The 18,358-nt window shown below is 37.4% G+C and overlaps 1 protein-coding gene across 3 annotated transcripts; it reads right to left on the bottom strand.

The window, feature by feature from the left end:
- On the bottom strand, nucleotides 1-12,520 carry LOC140148357 (uncharacterized). Of its 3 annotated transcripts, none has more exons than XM_072170281.1 (7): nucleotides 12,408-12,520; nucleotides 10,045-10,285; nucleotides 6,784-6,813; nucleotides 4,170-4,244; nucleotides 3,256-3,339; nucleotides 2,529-2,712; nucleotides 1-1,541 (listed from the first exon to the last, which is right to left on the bottom strand). In XM_072170281.1, exons 2-7 carry the CDS (start codon nucleotides 10,151-10,153, stop codon nucleotides 1,385-1,387), a joined length of 639 nt encoding a protein of 212 aa, XP_072026382.1. In that variant the 5' UTR covers nucleotides 10,154-10,285; nucleotides 12,408-12,520; the 3' UTR covers nucleotides 1-1,384. The 3 variants fall into 3 exon arrangements, with proteins under 3 accessions (XP_072026382.1, XP_072026383.1, XP_072026384.1); XM_072170282.1 differs by having other exon boundaries at nucleotides 3,271-3,339; XM_072170283.1 differs by lacking the exon at nucleotides 6,784-6,813.
- Nucleotides 12,521-18,358: the final 5,838 nt, after the last annotated feature.

The following is an 18,358-nucleotide window of genomic DNA, read 5'->3' as shown; positions in this document are numbered from 1 at the left end:
TTATCAAAATTGCCGTTGTGTGAATGATTTTAATAAAACAAAATGACATTTCTAGTCAAACAATAACATGCTTGCTACTATAAGGTCACACAGGCTAGAATGAAAAACAATGATTGGGGTGCAAAGTCTATGTTAACTCCCACATTAATAGATACACTTACTAAATTTAGCTTGTAAATGCATTACAAAGGTTGAAAAACTACATGCAAATATGATTTTCAACAACTTCCCTGGTCTACATGATGCGTCACTTTCCAAGGCCCCAATGATGCAGCATTAACAAAACTAAACAATAAGAGTGTTTTAACTCACAATGTTAAAACTCCCTCATTCTCACATCTCCAAAATTTGTATCTCTCTCCTCCTTCCCCATCCCACCTCTTCTATGTCATCATAAAAATGCTTTAAAAAATTTAAAAAAAATACTGGGCCATTTCAACAAATGTATTTCCAAACGTAATCTTGGTCAGACAAGACTTGCATTTCTAATTATGAGACGTGTACAAATCAATTACTTCCCAAAGACGACAAAAAATACTGCGTGTGTACTGTATCTCTCGGGGATGATACAGCAAGACTATAAAAGACAAACCATTACGCAGAACAAAACATGAAAATGACCCAGAAAAAAAGTTCCAAAAACATCTATGCAACTTTTCCTGCATAGTATGAATTTCTCCTTATTACTTACAATTACTCCTTTAAACATTGTCTTCCTTCTTCCTGTTTAAAGTTAGTTGGTCCAAAATTATCTACCAAAATACCTCATCAACGATCAATCCCTTCCCCTCTATCCGACATACCCGTATTTCAAACGCCCTCTTCCCTCTTGATAAACTGTGCTGGATATCTCTTTACAGCAGATTTTTCTATGTATCCTCAAGTTGATGGTATAATTATCCGACAACCTCTAGGGACTTTATTTACACTCGTTATTTTTTCATTAACCCATCTTGCACTATACAGGAGTGAATAACATTTGTCTTGAATAATAATGTTGAAAACTTATATGGCTCACCTAAATTTGCTTCCCTTCACTCTTACTTTAAAATCACACATCTACATAACTGGATAAAGATAAATTGTTATTTGTCAGCAAAGCTAGTAATTAAAGTCATGGGTTTAAGTCCCTTCAATGCCTCTATACCTCCTACTCCTGCCCACCTTACATCTACATCCAGCCCACAAGTTATAATTATATACCAGCACTTACTGGCTCCAACCGTCATGATCTTGACCCGTCACGGCCAGCAACCCTTACTTATATCAGATTGGTTGTTTATTACAATATACAAGCCAACCTTAAAACCCACTCTATCCCGACTTGACTGGCTGAAACTGGACATTTTTACTTGGGTGAGATTTGCAGGAGTGTTGGGGCTGCTCAAGAGGAGTCCTCTTCACAGTCCTGGGCTATGTGGCCAAGGTGTCCACATCTGTAACACTCGATGTTGGAGAGGTCCCTACCTCTACGACCACCACCGCCACCACCACCATCACCACTTGGGCAATCACGTGCCATGTGTCCAGATTTGTCGCATCTGAAACGATAAAAAGATAATGACAGACACCGTTCATGGAAGTTCAGTGTATTGGTAGATTTACGATTTCAACTTTTGATCCAAATATCATGCAATGTATAGAAATCCAAACAGGCCAATTCTCAGCGATCTCAATGACTTAAGTGTAACATTACAAAGGGGGTTGGTACTTTTAAACACAATAACAAATTCTTGTACATAAAAGCTTGTATCAGAATTCATTGGATTTTGATAAAGAACTAATACCCCCCCCCCTATTTCATACCATGTTCAAATCACTGAAATGCACAAGTTTTCAATACAGCGGACCCTCAAACAAAATTGTCAGGGCCTCGTATTTTATGTTAGACAGGATTTTGTGTTAAAGTTCCCACTGTATCTCCAACCATGTGTGCCCTCACCACAGAGGTCGGTATACACAAGAGTCGCATTAGTGTACATGTTCACGTATTAAACCTCCTTCAACTCATTTGCATAGAATTGGATACCAGGATCATATTCTGATTCGTCGTGCCTTCTAACCTGTTCTAATTAGCATACTTTTGGATACCTCCATATTTGGTATTACCTAATTAATTATTTATACCTCTATGTTGTTCACATAGTGACGTCATTACAGCTGGTCACTGCAACAAACATCCGACGAACGAACGTTTGCAGCAGTTTTCTTTTTATTACTGTTATATCGTGAAATACCATATAGCTGACGTGTTAGTCCAATATGATAGGAAAATATTTCTGGTGATGACCCCATGTTCACATTGGCTAAATAAGCTGTATTTTTGCTGGAAAGGGGCCGGGACTTGTCGGCCATTTTGTTTGCAAAAGGCATGTTCTTCTCCCGTGTTACCCGGAAGTGGCAGCACCAGAACAAATGACGTCATTTCTGGATTTCAGCCGGAATGGTTACGTTCACTGCCGTGCATCAGTATACGCTGATGCGTATCTAGGTTTTACTAAAGTAAAACATCTTTGGCCCTCACTCACCTGTAGCAGATTATGTCATCCTGCCCTCCTGATCCGCCTTCAGGACAGTCTGATTTAAGATGGCCAGTTTTGCCACAGTTGTAACATGCACGATCGTCTCCACGACCTCCTCTGCTATCACGCTTATCCTTATCGGGACAGTTACGTGCTATGTGCCCTTTCTCGCCACAATTGTAGCAAGCCACTGCAAATGGAAAAGAAAATAAGATTCCCTTAGTACAAATTATATTGCTGTGGTGTCCGTACTAATCAAGATTTTCCGTATTTTGCATACCTGTACAATCAATGACACACGACTTTACCGAGTTATGTATAGAACATGTGAGTACGTGACCACCACCTGATATGGAAATAGACTACATGGTCAATTTGATGCTGACAATATGTTTTTCAGTTTTCACTTCCGATGTAATGACTGTATTACATATTGTTTTGTTGAGGGATCTGGAATGAGCGTTTCAACAGTATTTTTTGTGTGACATGAGAGCAAATCGGACATATCGAATAGCATTCTGAATACGAAGAATGTCTTTCTGATATCAAATAATTTTCATTTTTTACAAATTGGATGAGTACTTCTTGTACCCACAATTTCCCACCCAAATCTGAGTCAAGAGGTGGCAGTACTCAATTGGAAAACAGGCAATATAACTATTACCAGATTCCTCATCGATGGTTTGGCCAACTTCGAAAGCCATTCCACTAAGATAATTAGAAAGTAACTTACTGTCATATGACTTACTGTCAGAATCCGCCATGTTGGTGCAATCTCTGGCGATGTGTCCCACTTCATTGCAGCGGTAACAGGTATCTAGATAAAAACAGTAAAACTTACTTAATTACCCAATTTATTTAAACTTCATAATCTCTTTTGTATCAACTACATAATAGTGCAATCCCCTTGTATACGATGTGTAGTTCTACATCTAATCATATAATAAGTACATGCAGCGAAAATTTGAATAAGTTTTGGGTTATTGAATCACAGTATCACTCAGAATAGGATTGTTTACGTCACTGGATACATCAGACGGCACTTCCTGTTATCATCATAGTAATACATTGAATTATCAATGTGCACTCTAACTCACGGTTGGATCATTCCGCTGACAAAGGCTGTAGTAGTAACAGCTGAAAATTATGGAGGTATAGTTTTTTTTGTATTGTGAATGTGATCAATATACTATATTTTAAGTTTCACATGACAATTTAGGATGTAATATTGCATAATTTTCTGCATTGAGAACCATGTTTCCACAGATAAGGAAATATGCCCTTCTGATTTCAAATAATTTTGAAATTTGCGAATCATTTGAAATGGGCAAAATTTAAGCCTTGGCAGATCTACATTATGGACTGTGTGGAGCACAAAAATGTTGACTGCAAGGCTGCTTGGAATATGTTAAGGTTAAATAGGCATAGGTTAACTAACATTATTTAACCTTTGCTGTTGACCTTTTTGTGCTCCAAGTAGCTGTCAAAGCAACACATAAACTGTAGCAAGCTGCTTGCCTGGTTGATATTTGCAAAGTAACATTTGGATGGGGAACTATTCTAATCGATGGGCAAACCTAAAATAAAATGTATTGACTAGCCAAGAAACACTGCTCTTGAATGACAAATTTAATTCACTACACTTACCTCCATCACTGTCACAGTTAGCGGCACGATGACCTGGCTTGTTGCACTTGTAGCAGTTGTCACGTCTTCCACCACCTGAAAAATTGAGTACAAAATCACAGGTCAATATGCGACACTTCACAAAGAATATAAAGGATGTACATGTAGACGGTGGATATAACCATGGATGAGATGGATGTTCTAATACATCCTGCAACTTAAAAAGTTCACTATCTACTTAACAAAAAGGTACTGGTTACCAAAATACATACATGTGATTATGTGAAAAAAAATGTTTGTGTAGGATGTGTGTGTAGTGGGAGGTTTGTCCAGGGTTTGCTTCTTGAGATTTCACTACCAGAAATCACTCGGTGCATTTTATTGCATTTTACTGAATATGCATCGGCAGAATGTTGCCATTTTTAACACAATAAATCTCCTGAATATATCGTCAACCTACTATGGTATCAACTAAATTTTTGTAAATTTGAGAAAGTAACAAATATGGCTTTAATAAGCATATCAGTTACATAATCAATAACAAATTATTTCTGATAATTCCCTTTCCTTCATCACATTATCAATGTTTTCTTGTGCAAAGATTCATTGGTGAATAAATGTTTTAATGCATGCGGGAAAGTTGAAACATATTTTGTACTTCCCAAATTTTCAAAAAATTACTTGGGTAATCATCGTAGTAGGGTGACGATATAGGCCTACAATTTATGCTCAATATTGTCCAAAATCAACTCAAGATAATTATGTTCTGTAACCTTTCTTTCATTTGGTGGTTTATGTATTGGACTGGTACCATAGTAAGATCAGCATGACATGATTGACATCTTTCTCAATGCATGCTATATTGCTAAATTAATGGTACCTGTAGTTCATAAATTATATAAATCATCTGCACCCTTCACAATCAATGCAATCCCACTCCCAAATTTTATGTCAAAAGTTTTTCAATATACCATTCCGCAGGAAAACAAAAACTTCCCCTGCACAGTAGTAATAAACATCACACCAATTCAAAACACATCAAAAACCTTGGTCAGAGTACATACGTATGGTGCTAAAATGGGGTGGGGGTGATGAGAATATACAGAACACTCGGTTCTAGTCTACAAGTAAAATAATTGATGTACTGTATATAAAATATGACCACACCATGCTGAACAAAAATCAAATTCCATGCAAAGTTAACCTTTTGGTGGAATAAAAGCAAACACTCAATATTACTTCCAAAGAACAATATAATTTAGCCCAGTTGTCTTTCGTTACTGGTAAGTGAGGGGGGTGTTACATAACTTGAAAAAGCACAAATAATGCAAGTGTTTATATGCTAAAGAAAGTTGCACGCTAACAAGTAAACACTCTGTGAGCGCTCAGATGAGTGAGGTCGCCAGGTCTGAACACTGTACCGGCATGATGCGGTATCAGCTGAATTCAAGCATGCACAGAAGGCGCAGGCATGAATACGCACTAGGTATACACTGCCGTATTACTCCAAACAGAGGTACATTTGTAAGCCTCAAACAGAGGTACATTTGTAAGCCTCAAAAATAACAATTGCTGCCTAAAATCTTTGATGGTATTGCAAGCATAATTTGATAATTCAAACAGCATTAATTATCTGTTTGATGACAAGTTGTAATGTTTTAAGAGGTGTGGAGTGTGCTTCACCTGTAACTTCTTATTTACAGATGTTTGACATTGTTTGTTCAATAAAATTGCAACTTATTGAGAAACGGTCACAATACTGTATAACCAACAACTATCTAGTAATCTACACCAATGGTACAGGGAACAGATCACTCTCTATGCCACAAATATTCTATCACAAAACTTGTCCAAGAAACTGCACTATAAATTTACAACTAACATTCAATTGCACTATTAATCAGAGAACTTTGGCACTGTTTTGCATTATATTGGAAAACATGTGGGATTCCGATTGCCTGATTGAATTGCGCAAAACATTGGTACCTCATGCTCTCTCCAGGCCACATAGCATCACACGAACGGTACAGATCGGCAAGTGCCTAAGTTTCCTGGTAGACAGTGTAGTGGATAACAAAAAGATGGGACATCAACCTTTTGAACAGGCTGGTTATTCCCCATGCAACCAAATAAATCGTATATATAATTCCCCAGAATCTTTGAAAATGTACTTCACGGTCCCCCTACAATTTCAAACAATGTCTGCACTTGCTAATAATAATTAGCCTGCAGTGTTAGATACATGTAGCTGTCAAAACATTCAGAGGTGCAACTTCACATGCTCACCAGTCAACATTCATCTCGCAAATGTGGTATTACTTGGTTAATTTAAAATGTATGAAGATTTCCAGAATCTGTTTATTTATCTGCAGGTATAACTCCGGAATACCCTGCACACCCTATAATGCGCTTTATTCTGTAGGGTATTCCGAACTTATTCAGTGTAGTCAAACTTTTCCAAAACCACTGACTGTCCGCAATTTTACATATTAACAGTCATGTGAGCCTGTAATCTAGACCAAGGCCCCATCTCAAGTTGATCAACAGCACCACATCACAAACACAGCAAATTTTCAGAGATGATCGTTGCTAGCTATGGTGTAGGGAGGAACAAGCAGTCTGGTGGCTCACGTACCTGAGTAGCGGCCTCGACCACGTCCACCACCTAACAACAAAGCCAAACACAAGTTTACAGCTATGATTGTTAAAACATAATTATTTAAATCTGCACAAAGTTGAATAATTATGATAAAATATAATTATTCAACTTTGGGCAGATTGGGTACTTTCATACATTGAATGATTTTTCACCATTGTGTACAGTGTACTAATTATTCTTGTCATTCTTTTAAGGGATCTAAAATGAGCGTTTATTATGTTTCGACAGTATTTTTTGTGGGACATGAGAGCACCTCAGACCTATCGAATTGCATTCTGAATACTGAAGCATGTCTTTCTGATATCAAATAATTTTCATTTTTGAAAATCACAATATAATAAAATTTTATGACAAATTATAAAAATTTGATATTTTTCAAATTTTTGATATATAACAGTCCTCGAAGTAAATTATATAAATCTAATGATATATTCTTAAAGTGTATGTAGCAGGAGGAAAAGCCGACGGTCAATTGAAAATTTCGACCTTTCATATTGAAGATATGGATTTTTCCCAAAAGACCTATTTTTTTTTTTTGTTTTGGGAAAAAAATCCATATCTTCAATACTGAAAGGTCAAAATTTTCAATTGATCGTCGGCTTTTCATCCCACCTACATACACTTTAAGTATAAATCATCAGATTTATAAAGTTTACTTCAAGTACTGTTAAATATCAAAAATATCAATTTTAATGATTTGCCATAAAATGTGTATTAAATTGCAATTTCAAAAATCAAAATTATTTGATATCAGAATGACATTCTTCGTATTCAGAATGCAATTCGATATGTCTGATGTGCTCTAATGTCCCAAAATAAATACTGTCCAAACGTTCATACCCCAGCCCTTAATGCTTATTTTAAATATCCTGACCAGTGAAACATTTTCAAAATGAGGAATAGCATACTTAGGGATGACCTGAAGTATTCAATGGACTTGAAACTTTAAATCGCAACATAAGTATCATGAACATACTTCAAGAAATTTTCTTTATGCCATCATAACATCCAACTTCCAAGAAACCTTAACAGCTATTTTAGAACCAATTATGCAAAATCATTTCAAAGAGAACTTCACTAAAGTGCAAAATAAAACGGCTCCAGTCCAAATGTGTTACTTACAGGGTTGGCATGAATTCTGATTCCAAATCATCTTGGAGCTTTGGAAAATGGATCAAGAGCATTTGACTTCCAACTGTTGACCCTTTACATGGATCCACCATCTTGATACCACAACAAGGTTCTAGCTGCAAATCCTCAAAAAGTGCATTTCTTTTTTCCTCACTTTTATAGCATACGCAATTTACCAAATCGGATAATTTTAATACTTGGGTTCCCCAATTGAAAAATACATGTACATTGTAAAAAGGATAATAGAACTCAAGGGTGAAAATATAGAATTTTTCTACCAGGATTCAGTTTATGAATAATTTGCCTAAATTGCACGGTTGCGCCACGATGAGAGCCTCAAACGTGCATGACATGAAAGGAAGAATTACATAACTTTTCGCAATGCTATATGACTGGTTCAATTCCCATTCATGCATGCTGCCTGATGGCAGAACCATGAAAAGGGCGAATAGCTCAAATTCCGACCTCGCATTCCAAAGAAACCTCATTTTGGTTCACTTTTCCTATTTCCTGGACATAAAGTGTAGCCTGTACACAGCCCTGGCGTCGTGATTTTTATTCTAAAAACAGGCCTGAAACAAGACCGGTGTCCTGTAGCCCATTTATTTTCACCCTTTCATACTTTACAGTGAAGTCAATCAATAAGCTTCCTAATAATTACATCTGTAGCAGTATAACCAATCAATTTTTGGGTTATAATATTTCATTATTCAACTGACAAATTTACTCTGCACATTTTTTATCCATCTGGTTAAAAAGCCACTTATTTCTGCACTTTAAACATGTAAGCCTCATAAACCTAAATGTTTCAAAAGCGACTGGAAATCAATTTGAAGCAGCGAAGAGCTCAATTTTTGAAATGTTCCAGTTTACTTTAAATTCATTATTTAATCCTGCTCAAAATCAAATTATTCAAGCGAGGTATCAAAATAAGTTGAAATAAGTAACCATAACTTTCCTCATACAAAATGTATGTGGACCCTTCAAATTTGTCAGTGTGCAAAAATGTAGTTTCAATTTACAAATTACATGTTTCAGGTGGTTACATGTTGCCATAGCTTCATCACAAATGGAATGGCACAGTAGGCTACCGTAGCCATAAATGTAAGTAGTATGGCTAAATTCCTGTGGCATTTAAACTTGGATCTACTCATCTACATTTATTGGCACAAAATGTTATACTCCTCAAATCAGTCCCCAAGTTCTTCAGGTTCTTGAGTGCCATTACCTGAACTGTCCCCCTCTGCATTTTGATAGCGACATCAACTTGAAAAACAATACATCAGAGATTAACCCAGTTTCCGGTGCCGTAACTTCATCGTCTAGCATGCATGTCATTAATACTTTACACCGAAACCATCTTAATAGAACTCCGAACAGCCCTGTGCACGGAAACCTCAACTTTAGCAATTTTTCATGATGCAGAGATTGTCATTTGGTCACTCTGGCAAAGCCAAGAAGGTATTCACTTGGAACTTGTGTGATTTCGTCTAAATTAAACGTCACCCAGCACCCACCCCAACTGAACTGTTTCATACCAGTAGTTGGAAATATCATACAAAAAAGATGCAAGCATTCACATTCGGAACCTTGTGAATCACCCACCCATTTCAGCTTATAAAATTAAAAATCCATCCACAACCTATCCAGTAACCTGCTAATTTATACTTCGCAAAACCTTTCATAATTGATGACTTTAACATTTAGGGTGTAAACAAACCATACTTAAACTTTCATAAGTTTCGACATTGTATGCATGGGTCCACTGTTTTTGTGCATTTATGTATTGTGTGAAAATCCTTTGTGTGTGGAGCACCGCAGTTGACTGCAAATAGCAGGTGTTTTAGTGACGTTATCAATGACAATCATTTGTAAAAAAAAAAAAAAAAAAAAGATAAAGGGGGCCTAAATTCACTATCCAAAAATTGTTTGGGTTTGGGGTTGTTGGTCAGGAATGTAGGAATGCTGTGATACTGATAAATATAATGAAAAGCTATGTATTCAGTTTAAACACATCTCTTGGATGATTTCAATTAATGAGAGCCTGATATGATCAGAATTAAAAGATTTCTGTAGTTCCTTTGGAACTGGATCACTCATTCCTACCTCGTGGACCGCCACCACCGCGTCCTCCTCCTCTGCGTCCACCACTGGGGCACTCTCTAGAAAAATGACCATAGCCGTGGCAAGTGTAACACTGTTTATCTCCGTTCATCTTTCCTTGCTTTTTATCTTTCTTTCTGCCTTAAGATCTTTTTATATTTAGACTTCTGCTTTTTATTTTTCTCTGCCACTGCTCTCTCTCTCTTCCTCCTCCCTTCAACTAAGTGAAGTTTACTTTGGTCAGCTTAAAAAGATAATTCACAAGCCAGAAACATAATTATGCATATTATTTTGGCCACTTACATATATTAAAGCTATCTGCCAAAACGCATTGTGTACAGATCTTTTAACCCTAGTATAGCTACATGTACTATTATGTTGCGTTTTAAAGTTACGGTATTGCCCATTACAAATTCCAAATCTTGTTAACTGTTGAATGCAGTAATAGTACTACTACTTTTTAATGCCAGGGCAATCAAAAATTCAATAACCAAGTTCAAACAATCTGATATTACCGATATGACTGATATTGACAATCCTGCCAAGTCTGCGATTCCATATGGGGTGCGGAAGGGAACATTGGGTTCATGTCAACTACAGCCGTTCGATTTAAATAAAAATTTCCCCATTTCCCCAAGTTTCCAAGTTCTGTTAAAATTGTGTTGACTTAAATAGACCTTTCCACAGTCTTTGTGCCCATCTGATCCTTCAGCCCAAACAAAAAATACTACGCTGACATCACAGTAAAAAGGTCTGGACTCATGTGAGGCAACTACATGTACAAGTCAAAGTTCTTCATGTCATTGTCATTGATTGTACTTCTGCACACTTTCCACCACTGCATTGATCTTCTACATTTTGTGACCCATCACATCAAAAGCTATTCTAAGTTGTCTTCAGAAATGAAAATAGTAACTAGGATAAACCGCTGCTTTTTAGCTTCATTGGCTATTTTATAACATTACTTGTTGAAAGCGAATACACAAAAAATGTTTTACGAGGCAAACAAGCTAAGATTTTTTTATTTTCTTTACATGTATGTATGCATGCATGTATTTTCTTCTCCAGGACTCTTTCTTTCATTGTTTAATTATCTGCGAATGAAGCTAGGCGACAACTGGTCGGTTTTGATACGATGGGTCACGCCACATTTGCCTCTTGATCAAAGGCTGCTCGGCCCTAAAGTTAAGGGGTACTACACCCCTGGCCAATTTTGTGCCTATTTTTGCATTTTTCTCAAAAATTATAGCACATTGGTGACAAGATATGTATATTATAAATAGGGGCAAGGACTACAAACAACTACTGTACTGAAAATTCAGTAACTCAAGCAAGTATTTATTGATTTATTGATTAAATATTGGTTTTCCCTCATTTTTGACTGTAGTACTCCACAACTGTTGTCTGTCCTGTGCTGAAATAAAATTTCCAGTGCAGTAGTTGTAGTCCTTGCCCCTATAATATACATATCTTACTTGTCCCCAATGCGCTATAATTTTTGAGAAAATGCAAAATAGGCACAAAATTGGGCAGGTGTACCCCTTAATGCAGTAATTCATGAATTGTATTGTAACTTCATGCGTCAGAGATGCATGTCCCTCGTCATGCTTAGGCATGTTCATGTGTTGGAGAAAAATATAAAAAATAACTGAAGAATTACCAAAAATACAATATCAATTAAAATAACGTAGACTGCGTAGTTTGTACAGAAATGAGAAAATGGCATTAATGCATGGCAAAATAAACAAAAAAACCTCGGCTCAGCAAACGACATTGGATAAGATATTGCTTTAAAAATTTGAGCCATATTGTAACATTCCCATACAAAATAGATTAGTATTTTTCAATAAAATGTAAGCTTTTACTGTCATTATATCATCATGTCACCCTTTAAATTTTGAGATGCATGCTTTAAACTTTAAGCCATTGACACCAGTCATGCCAGTGTTCATTCTCTCTCTCTGCGATATCCATACGTGCACGTGGCCGTGGTGCTTACTTTGAGTACGAATACGACTATTTAAAATAATATCATTAACGTTAGCCTTAAATGTTAAGATCAAGATGTTGCTTGAACTTGTTTGATATAATGGAGCAGCTTGTCTGAGTACAACATTACAACATTTTATAGTACCACGTGTTTTAATACTGCATACTGTGGCATGTGATCACGAGCACAAGGCCAAGGTTTCCAAACACACAAGAGTCTGGAGCACCATCTGTTTCGTTTTTCACGCGGTTCACGACATATATTCATGCAGTCCCCTAGTTTGATCAATACAAGATACACTAATATACCCTAAATTCATGTTTAGATTTAATGTAATTGCACTAAATGGTAATAATATTGCATTAAAAACACTCACCTTTCTATTTACCGGATGGTACTTGCGACACCAAAATGAAAATATGACGCTATGGTTGTAAAATTTACCCTTTGCACGTGCGTATTTTGCACACGACATTTTGCACTCGTCACCAAATAGCAAATAGTTTTAACATCATCTCCCATCCTCTGCAATTACGGGGGGATCCGGGGGAGGATTCAGGGACGAACGGTACCCACCCCCCCCCCGGTACTCCGGAGGCCACTTGACCGGGCGGTTTTGGTTGCATCCTCTGCAATCGTCTACAATTTTCAAAGGGACTTGTAACAGCAATGCAGCTGAGCTACATAGGTCAAAATGAGAGTCCCTATTTGAACTTAGGGGCGCACCATTAGATTTCCAGGGGGTGAAAATTTAAAAAAAAAATAATAATAATAAAATTGCCCACTAGTAAGACGAAATTTTTGTTTTCACCTCACTGATGAGTAAAAAGCAGCGAAATAAAAAAAATCCGCCGCCTTAGGCAGCAAAAAATCGGACTGACCCAACTCCAACGACCATGCCCCTCCCTGAGAATCAAATGGAGCATCCCTTAGGGGGCTGGCATTTTCTTCGGAAGGGGGGGTCACAAATATGTCAGTGACCGGAGTCAATTTTTTTTTACCCCCCTATCGCGGGCAAAAAATTTTTACGGCCCCCCTTATCGCGGGTCGAAAAATTTTATGACCCCCCCCCTTCCAACTACACAGACTCAAGAAAAATTATTCATTGCCGGAACTAAGGCGCGGAGCGCGTCAAAACTTAAAAGTGAAAAAAGTGTGTGGAGCGCGTTAAAACTTTTATTGTAGGCCTAAGTGTAAAGAAGGCGCGCGGAGCGTGTAAAAATTTTGCATGCACATTTTGATTGCAAAGTCAAAGAATGCGAGTGCAGCGCGCGAAAATTTTGAGTCACCAGCCCTTAATAATTCTATAACCCCCCCTATTTTGGGTGTTAAAAAAATTATAGGCCTAACCCCCCCTATTTTGGGTCTGAAAATTCTATGACCCCCCCAGTATTTTTGGGACCACCCCGCTCCCGAAGAAAATGCCAGCCCCCTTAAGCCAGTGGCTCCGGAACCAGAGGGGAGAGGCATCCCAATAATTTTGGTAGCTATGGAAAAGTACCACCCCCCCAATAATTTGGGCCAGGCGGCAGGCGCCATTGCGGCTCCAATATTCTAAATCGTATCCGGAAGCCGGAGCCTGTAAGCGTATAGGCCTATATGGCCTATGTTCATGGGATGTCTGTCTTGAAGGTGACCTTGATATTTTGCTTTTATAGCCTAAATGGCCCAGGTTCAGTAGGCCAACAGCACTTTTCAATCACGTTTGTTTGTTTGTTGTTTGTTTGTTTTCTTGCACCGCGCTCAGTGGCGGCACCAGATTTTTTTTCCGGGGGGGGGGGCATTAGGGGCAAAGTAAATTTCAGGGGGCCAAAACTTCAACAAATTTTGTGCAAAAATGCCGTAAAAAGTGGAAATTTTCACAATTTTGGGTTTTACTGGGAAACAGGGGAAAAGAGTTCTGACTGGGGAATTCCCCCCAGCGCCTTGACCGCGCTGTGTGAAATTTAAAATGTAACAGATCTAAGGGGCCTGTGCAATGATTTCCAAGCAGTGTGCAAAAAAATGCTTGACCCCCAGGCCTGCTAAAAAAAATCGATTGCCCAAAAAATTGCCCCCCCCCCACCCCCTCGTTTGTACATGCCATTTATTTGGGATCCCAATTTGCATCTTGATATAGGCCTACAATGTACATGATGAAGGCTTAATATTTGCGAGCGTGTCACGGTTAGCAAGTAGGCCTAAATTTGCATATTAATTATAGGCATTTTTATAAGGTTCTGTAGTGTTTTCTAAGCCGTCCGTATAAAATTAATGTTTTCGTTCTCGTCCCCTCCCTCTATACCGTAATTTCGGGGATTTGTCAGATTCTTTTTTTTTTTTTTTTTTAGATTTTTCAATTTTTTTAGACTTTTGAATACAATAGGAAAACTTATAGGCCTACATATAAATAAGTTTATTAGAACATGGATCACTTTTTGTGGTACTCTTTAGGGGTTTTAAATAGGCCCTATCCATCAGAAACTCACATCATCATAGACAGTGAAGGAGATTTTCACTATCTATGCTCACATTAAAAAAAAAAGCCTCACTTCCTCGAGCACTCTGTTGGAAAAGACCGAAAACTATACTAACAATGCTACTTTTAGGCCTACGTCCGTAGGGGAAAAAAACTCCCCTCCCTAAAACTTCATGAAAATCCTCTAGACGAGAACCAAATACGGCCTAAAACGTTTTATTTAAAATGCACCCATCACTGCCCCCCCATTTTACCCTAGTCCCCCGGGGCTCATGATTATTCCGTGCACTGCACAGTCCCTATATGCGGGCCCCTCCGGGGGGGCCCCTATCATAAATCGCAGACAAATCGGTAAATACCGGTATCGGTACAGCTGAGCTCGAGCCGCCACCCCCGTCGAAAAATTATTCAGGTCCAAGTATACTGCAAGTTTGTGAGACACGATGCCTTCTGTAGATGAGTTGCTAAATATGCAAATGATATCGCTTCAGTGATGACGTTTTATGCGCTTACCTTTCATCTACAAATGATTGACAAGAAAGGCGGAGTTTGACTAGAGAGCGTGTGCAACTTGTATGACGTAGTGAATTTCGCGCGAAATTGTACTGATACTGGAGAAACCAGGAAGAAGCGGCGACAAACACGTGGGGATCCTGCGGTTGTTGGAGTCGAGTAAACGCGAAAATATTAAAATTAAAATGCAATGTTAGTTGAGGATCCATAGGGGCTGGCATTTTCTTCGGAAGGGGTCCAAAATTTACAAAATTGTATCCCCTATCCTATTTTTCTTTCCAAAAATTTTAGGGAATTTATAGAGACCGTTATAAAGGGGTATGAACGTTTGGCCCGGCCCCCCAACTCAACCCAAAATTGGCAACCATGTCCATGAGAGTTACCAAAAAGCGCGGAAAAGGGGTAATTTTTTTACCAGTAGCTGAGTAGCAAGGACCGCGAAATTGGCAAAATAGGGGGTATTTAAGTTGGACTGTCCGCGAAATTTGACTGTGAAATCAGCAAAATAGGGGGTATAAAGTTTAATTTGCACTGTCCGCGAAATTGGATAAAAGGGGTAGGCCTACTTGAGAAAATCTAGGCCTAGTAATTTTTTGGGAATATTTAGTGTCATTGAAAAAGGGGTGGTTGAAATTCTAGTCATTTAAAATGGGTATTGGAAATTGAAAACCACAAAAGGGGTTTATTTTGGCCAAATTTTGTCCTTGATTTTGTATGAAAAAGGGGGGGGGGGAAATTTGATGAAAAATCATTGCAAAAGGGGGTGTTTGAAAGATTTGTTAAATCTCATGGTTAGGCCTACCACTTTTGTGTTGAGTTGGGGGCCGGGACGTTTGGACAGTATTTATTGTGGGACATTAGAGCACATCAGACATAGGCCTATCGAATTGCATTCTGAATACGAAGAATGGCCTTCTGATATCAAATAATTTTGATTTTTTGAAATTCGCAATGTAGGCCTAATACACATTTTATGGCAAATCATTAAAAATTGATATTTTTGATATTTAACAGTAGGCCTACTCGAAGTAAACTTTATAAATCTGATGATTTCTACCTAAAGTGTATGTAGGTGGAATGAAAAGCCGACGATCAATTGAAAATTTTGACCTTTCGTATTGAAGATATGGTCTTTTTGGGAAAAAAATCTTTTGGGAAAAAATCCTCAATATGAAAGGTCAACATTTTCAATTGATCGTCGGCTTTTCCTCCCAGCTACATACACTTTTAATAAAATTTACTTCGAGGACTGTTAGGCTATATCTCCAAAATGTGAAAAATATCAAATTTTAACAATTTGTCATAAAATTTGTATTAGGCCTATATCGTGAATTTCATAAAATGAAAATTATTTGATATCAGAAAGACATTCTTCGTATTCAGAATGCAATTCGATAGGTCTGATGCATGTGCTCTCTCTCATGTCCCACAAAAAATGCTGTCGAAACGATCAGTTCCCTTTAAGCTCATTTTGCATAAATTTACATAGGCCTAACATGGGCAATGACACCACAACTTCTATAGCCTATATACTCTAACAAAATGGTGAACATGAATTTAGACCTAGGAGCTCCTAGGGTAACTTGGGGTAAATTGGGACACATGACAGTGATTTCGGAAATGAGCCAATCCATGTCAACTACAGGGATGGATGTGCACCGCAGCACCTCTTCAATTTTTTTCTTTTTCTGTGTGGTGGTAGATATTGATGAGAAAGTAAAATCCTGAAAATTTGAGCTTCATACTCCAATTCGTTTTCCTGTGGCTTCAATTTGAAATTTAGGGGGTCGCGTAAAAACGTGTCGCAACGTGAAAGACGACGTTTGGAGGTCCATACCCAGCAAACACAAAAACGTTTTTAAAACGTTTTAAATAAGTTATATTTTGGGTTTTGGTTTAGGTAAAAACGTTTTAATAACATTAAAATGTCGGGTTATATAAAGGTCATGAAATCGTTTTAAAACGTTTTGTATGAAAACACACTATATACAACAATATTTTTAAAATGTTTTCGAAATGTCATTGTAAACAATTTTTGCAAACATTTTTGGCCAAATATCTTGTCAACACTTAAATAACATTATGTTAAAATATTTGCACCCAGCAAACACAGAAATGTTCTTAAAATGTTTTTTACAAAACGTTTTAATAACATTTAAGTGTCGGGTTATATAAAGGTCGTGAAAACATTTTAAAAACGTTATTGTTAATATTTTGGGCAAACATTTTTTGCAAAATATTTTTTCAACCCCAAAATAACATTCTGTTTAAAATGATTTGTACCAGGTTTTCAAAAATGTTTTTGGAATGTTATTAAAACGTTTTTATACCCTTTATATAACCCGACATTTAAATGTTTTCTGTAAAACATTTGTGTTTGCTGTGCAGTAAATTACCAACAAATGTTATTTAATGTTATGAAAACGTTTTATACCATTAATGTACCCTTTATATAACCCGACATTTAAACGTTCTTTTATAACCTTTTGCGAATGATGTCGAAAACGTTTTGTGTTTGCTGGGTAAATGTATAAAGGGAACCCCTACAACTTTGAAAAGTATGTATCCTGGTACTTTTTTGTGTAGAATTCAAATCTGGCATCAGAAAACTTGTTACTCCTTTACTTTAAAAGATATAGGGCCCTCAAAATGCAACTTCGTGATGATCCAGGACCAACTTCGGGGGTTCAGAACTAAAAATAATTTTATTGTCCATTTTTTTGCCAGTCAGAGCCCTTTGGTAGGACATTACTCTTAGCCCATATTGAGCCTTAGAATACTTTAAACTAAGATATTACCCATGCAAAACCCAAATTGTACAGTTTTTTTGTACATTTTGACCCCCTGAAAACCAATGTTTGCCCCACCATCAACTTCAGGTATGTTGAAAATATGTTCTTGGACAACATTTCTGAGAGATAGTGGCTTGGGGTCTTGATGACTTTGCTTTAAAAACATCAGTTAGGTTTGTCTACTCCATACTTCGTACATGAGTCATTCCATGCCATATCAACAAATGGGTTTGCTGGTCAGTGGTCATCCCCTCAGATTTTGCTGAAAATCGTTTCTAGCATACCTCTATCATGTCAATAGGCATATTAATGAACACATGGAAAAAATGAATGCGCAACTCCTAGCGGTTTTGGAGATATGGCTTGTCAAAATTTGACCCAGACCCCACTTTTTGCTTTCACGAGTCGCGTCGTTGAATTAGTCACGTTTTGGGACACTCATATTTTGACTTTGCGAAAAAGATATTAAGCTGAAAAGTATTACCTATTGGGTGACTTTTACCCAGAGAGGCAGAATCTTGCCTCATAAATATTGTATCTTATCTACTGAAGAAGTTATGGGTC

The sequence above is a fragment of the Amphiura filiformis genome, chromosome 3 (genome assembly GCF_039555335.1).
Source record: "Amphiura filiformis chromosome 3, Afil_fr2py, whole genome shotgun sequence".
In the NCBI taxonomy this organism is placed as follows: Eukaryota; Metazoa; Echinodermata; class Ophiuroidea; order Amphilepidida; family Amphiuridae; genus Amphiura; species Amphiura filiformis.
This window is presented reverse-complemented; position numbering and strand designations above follow the sequence as displayed.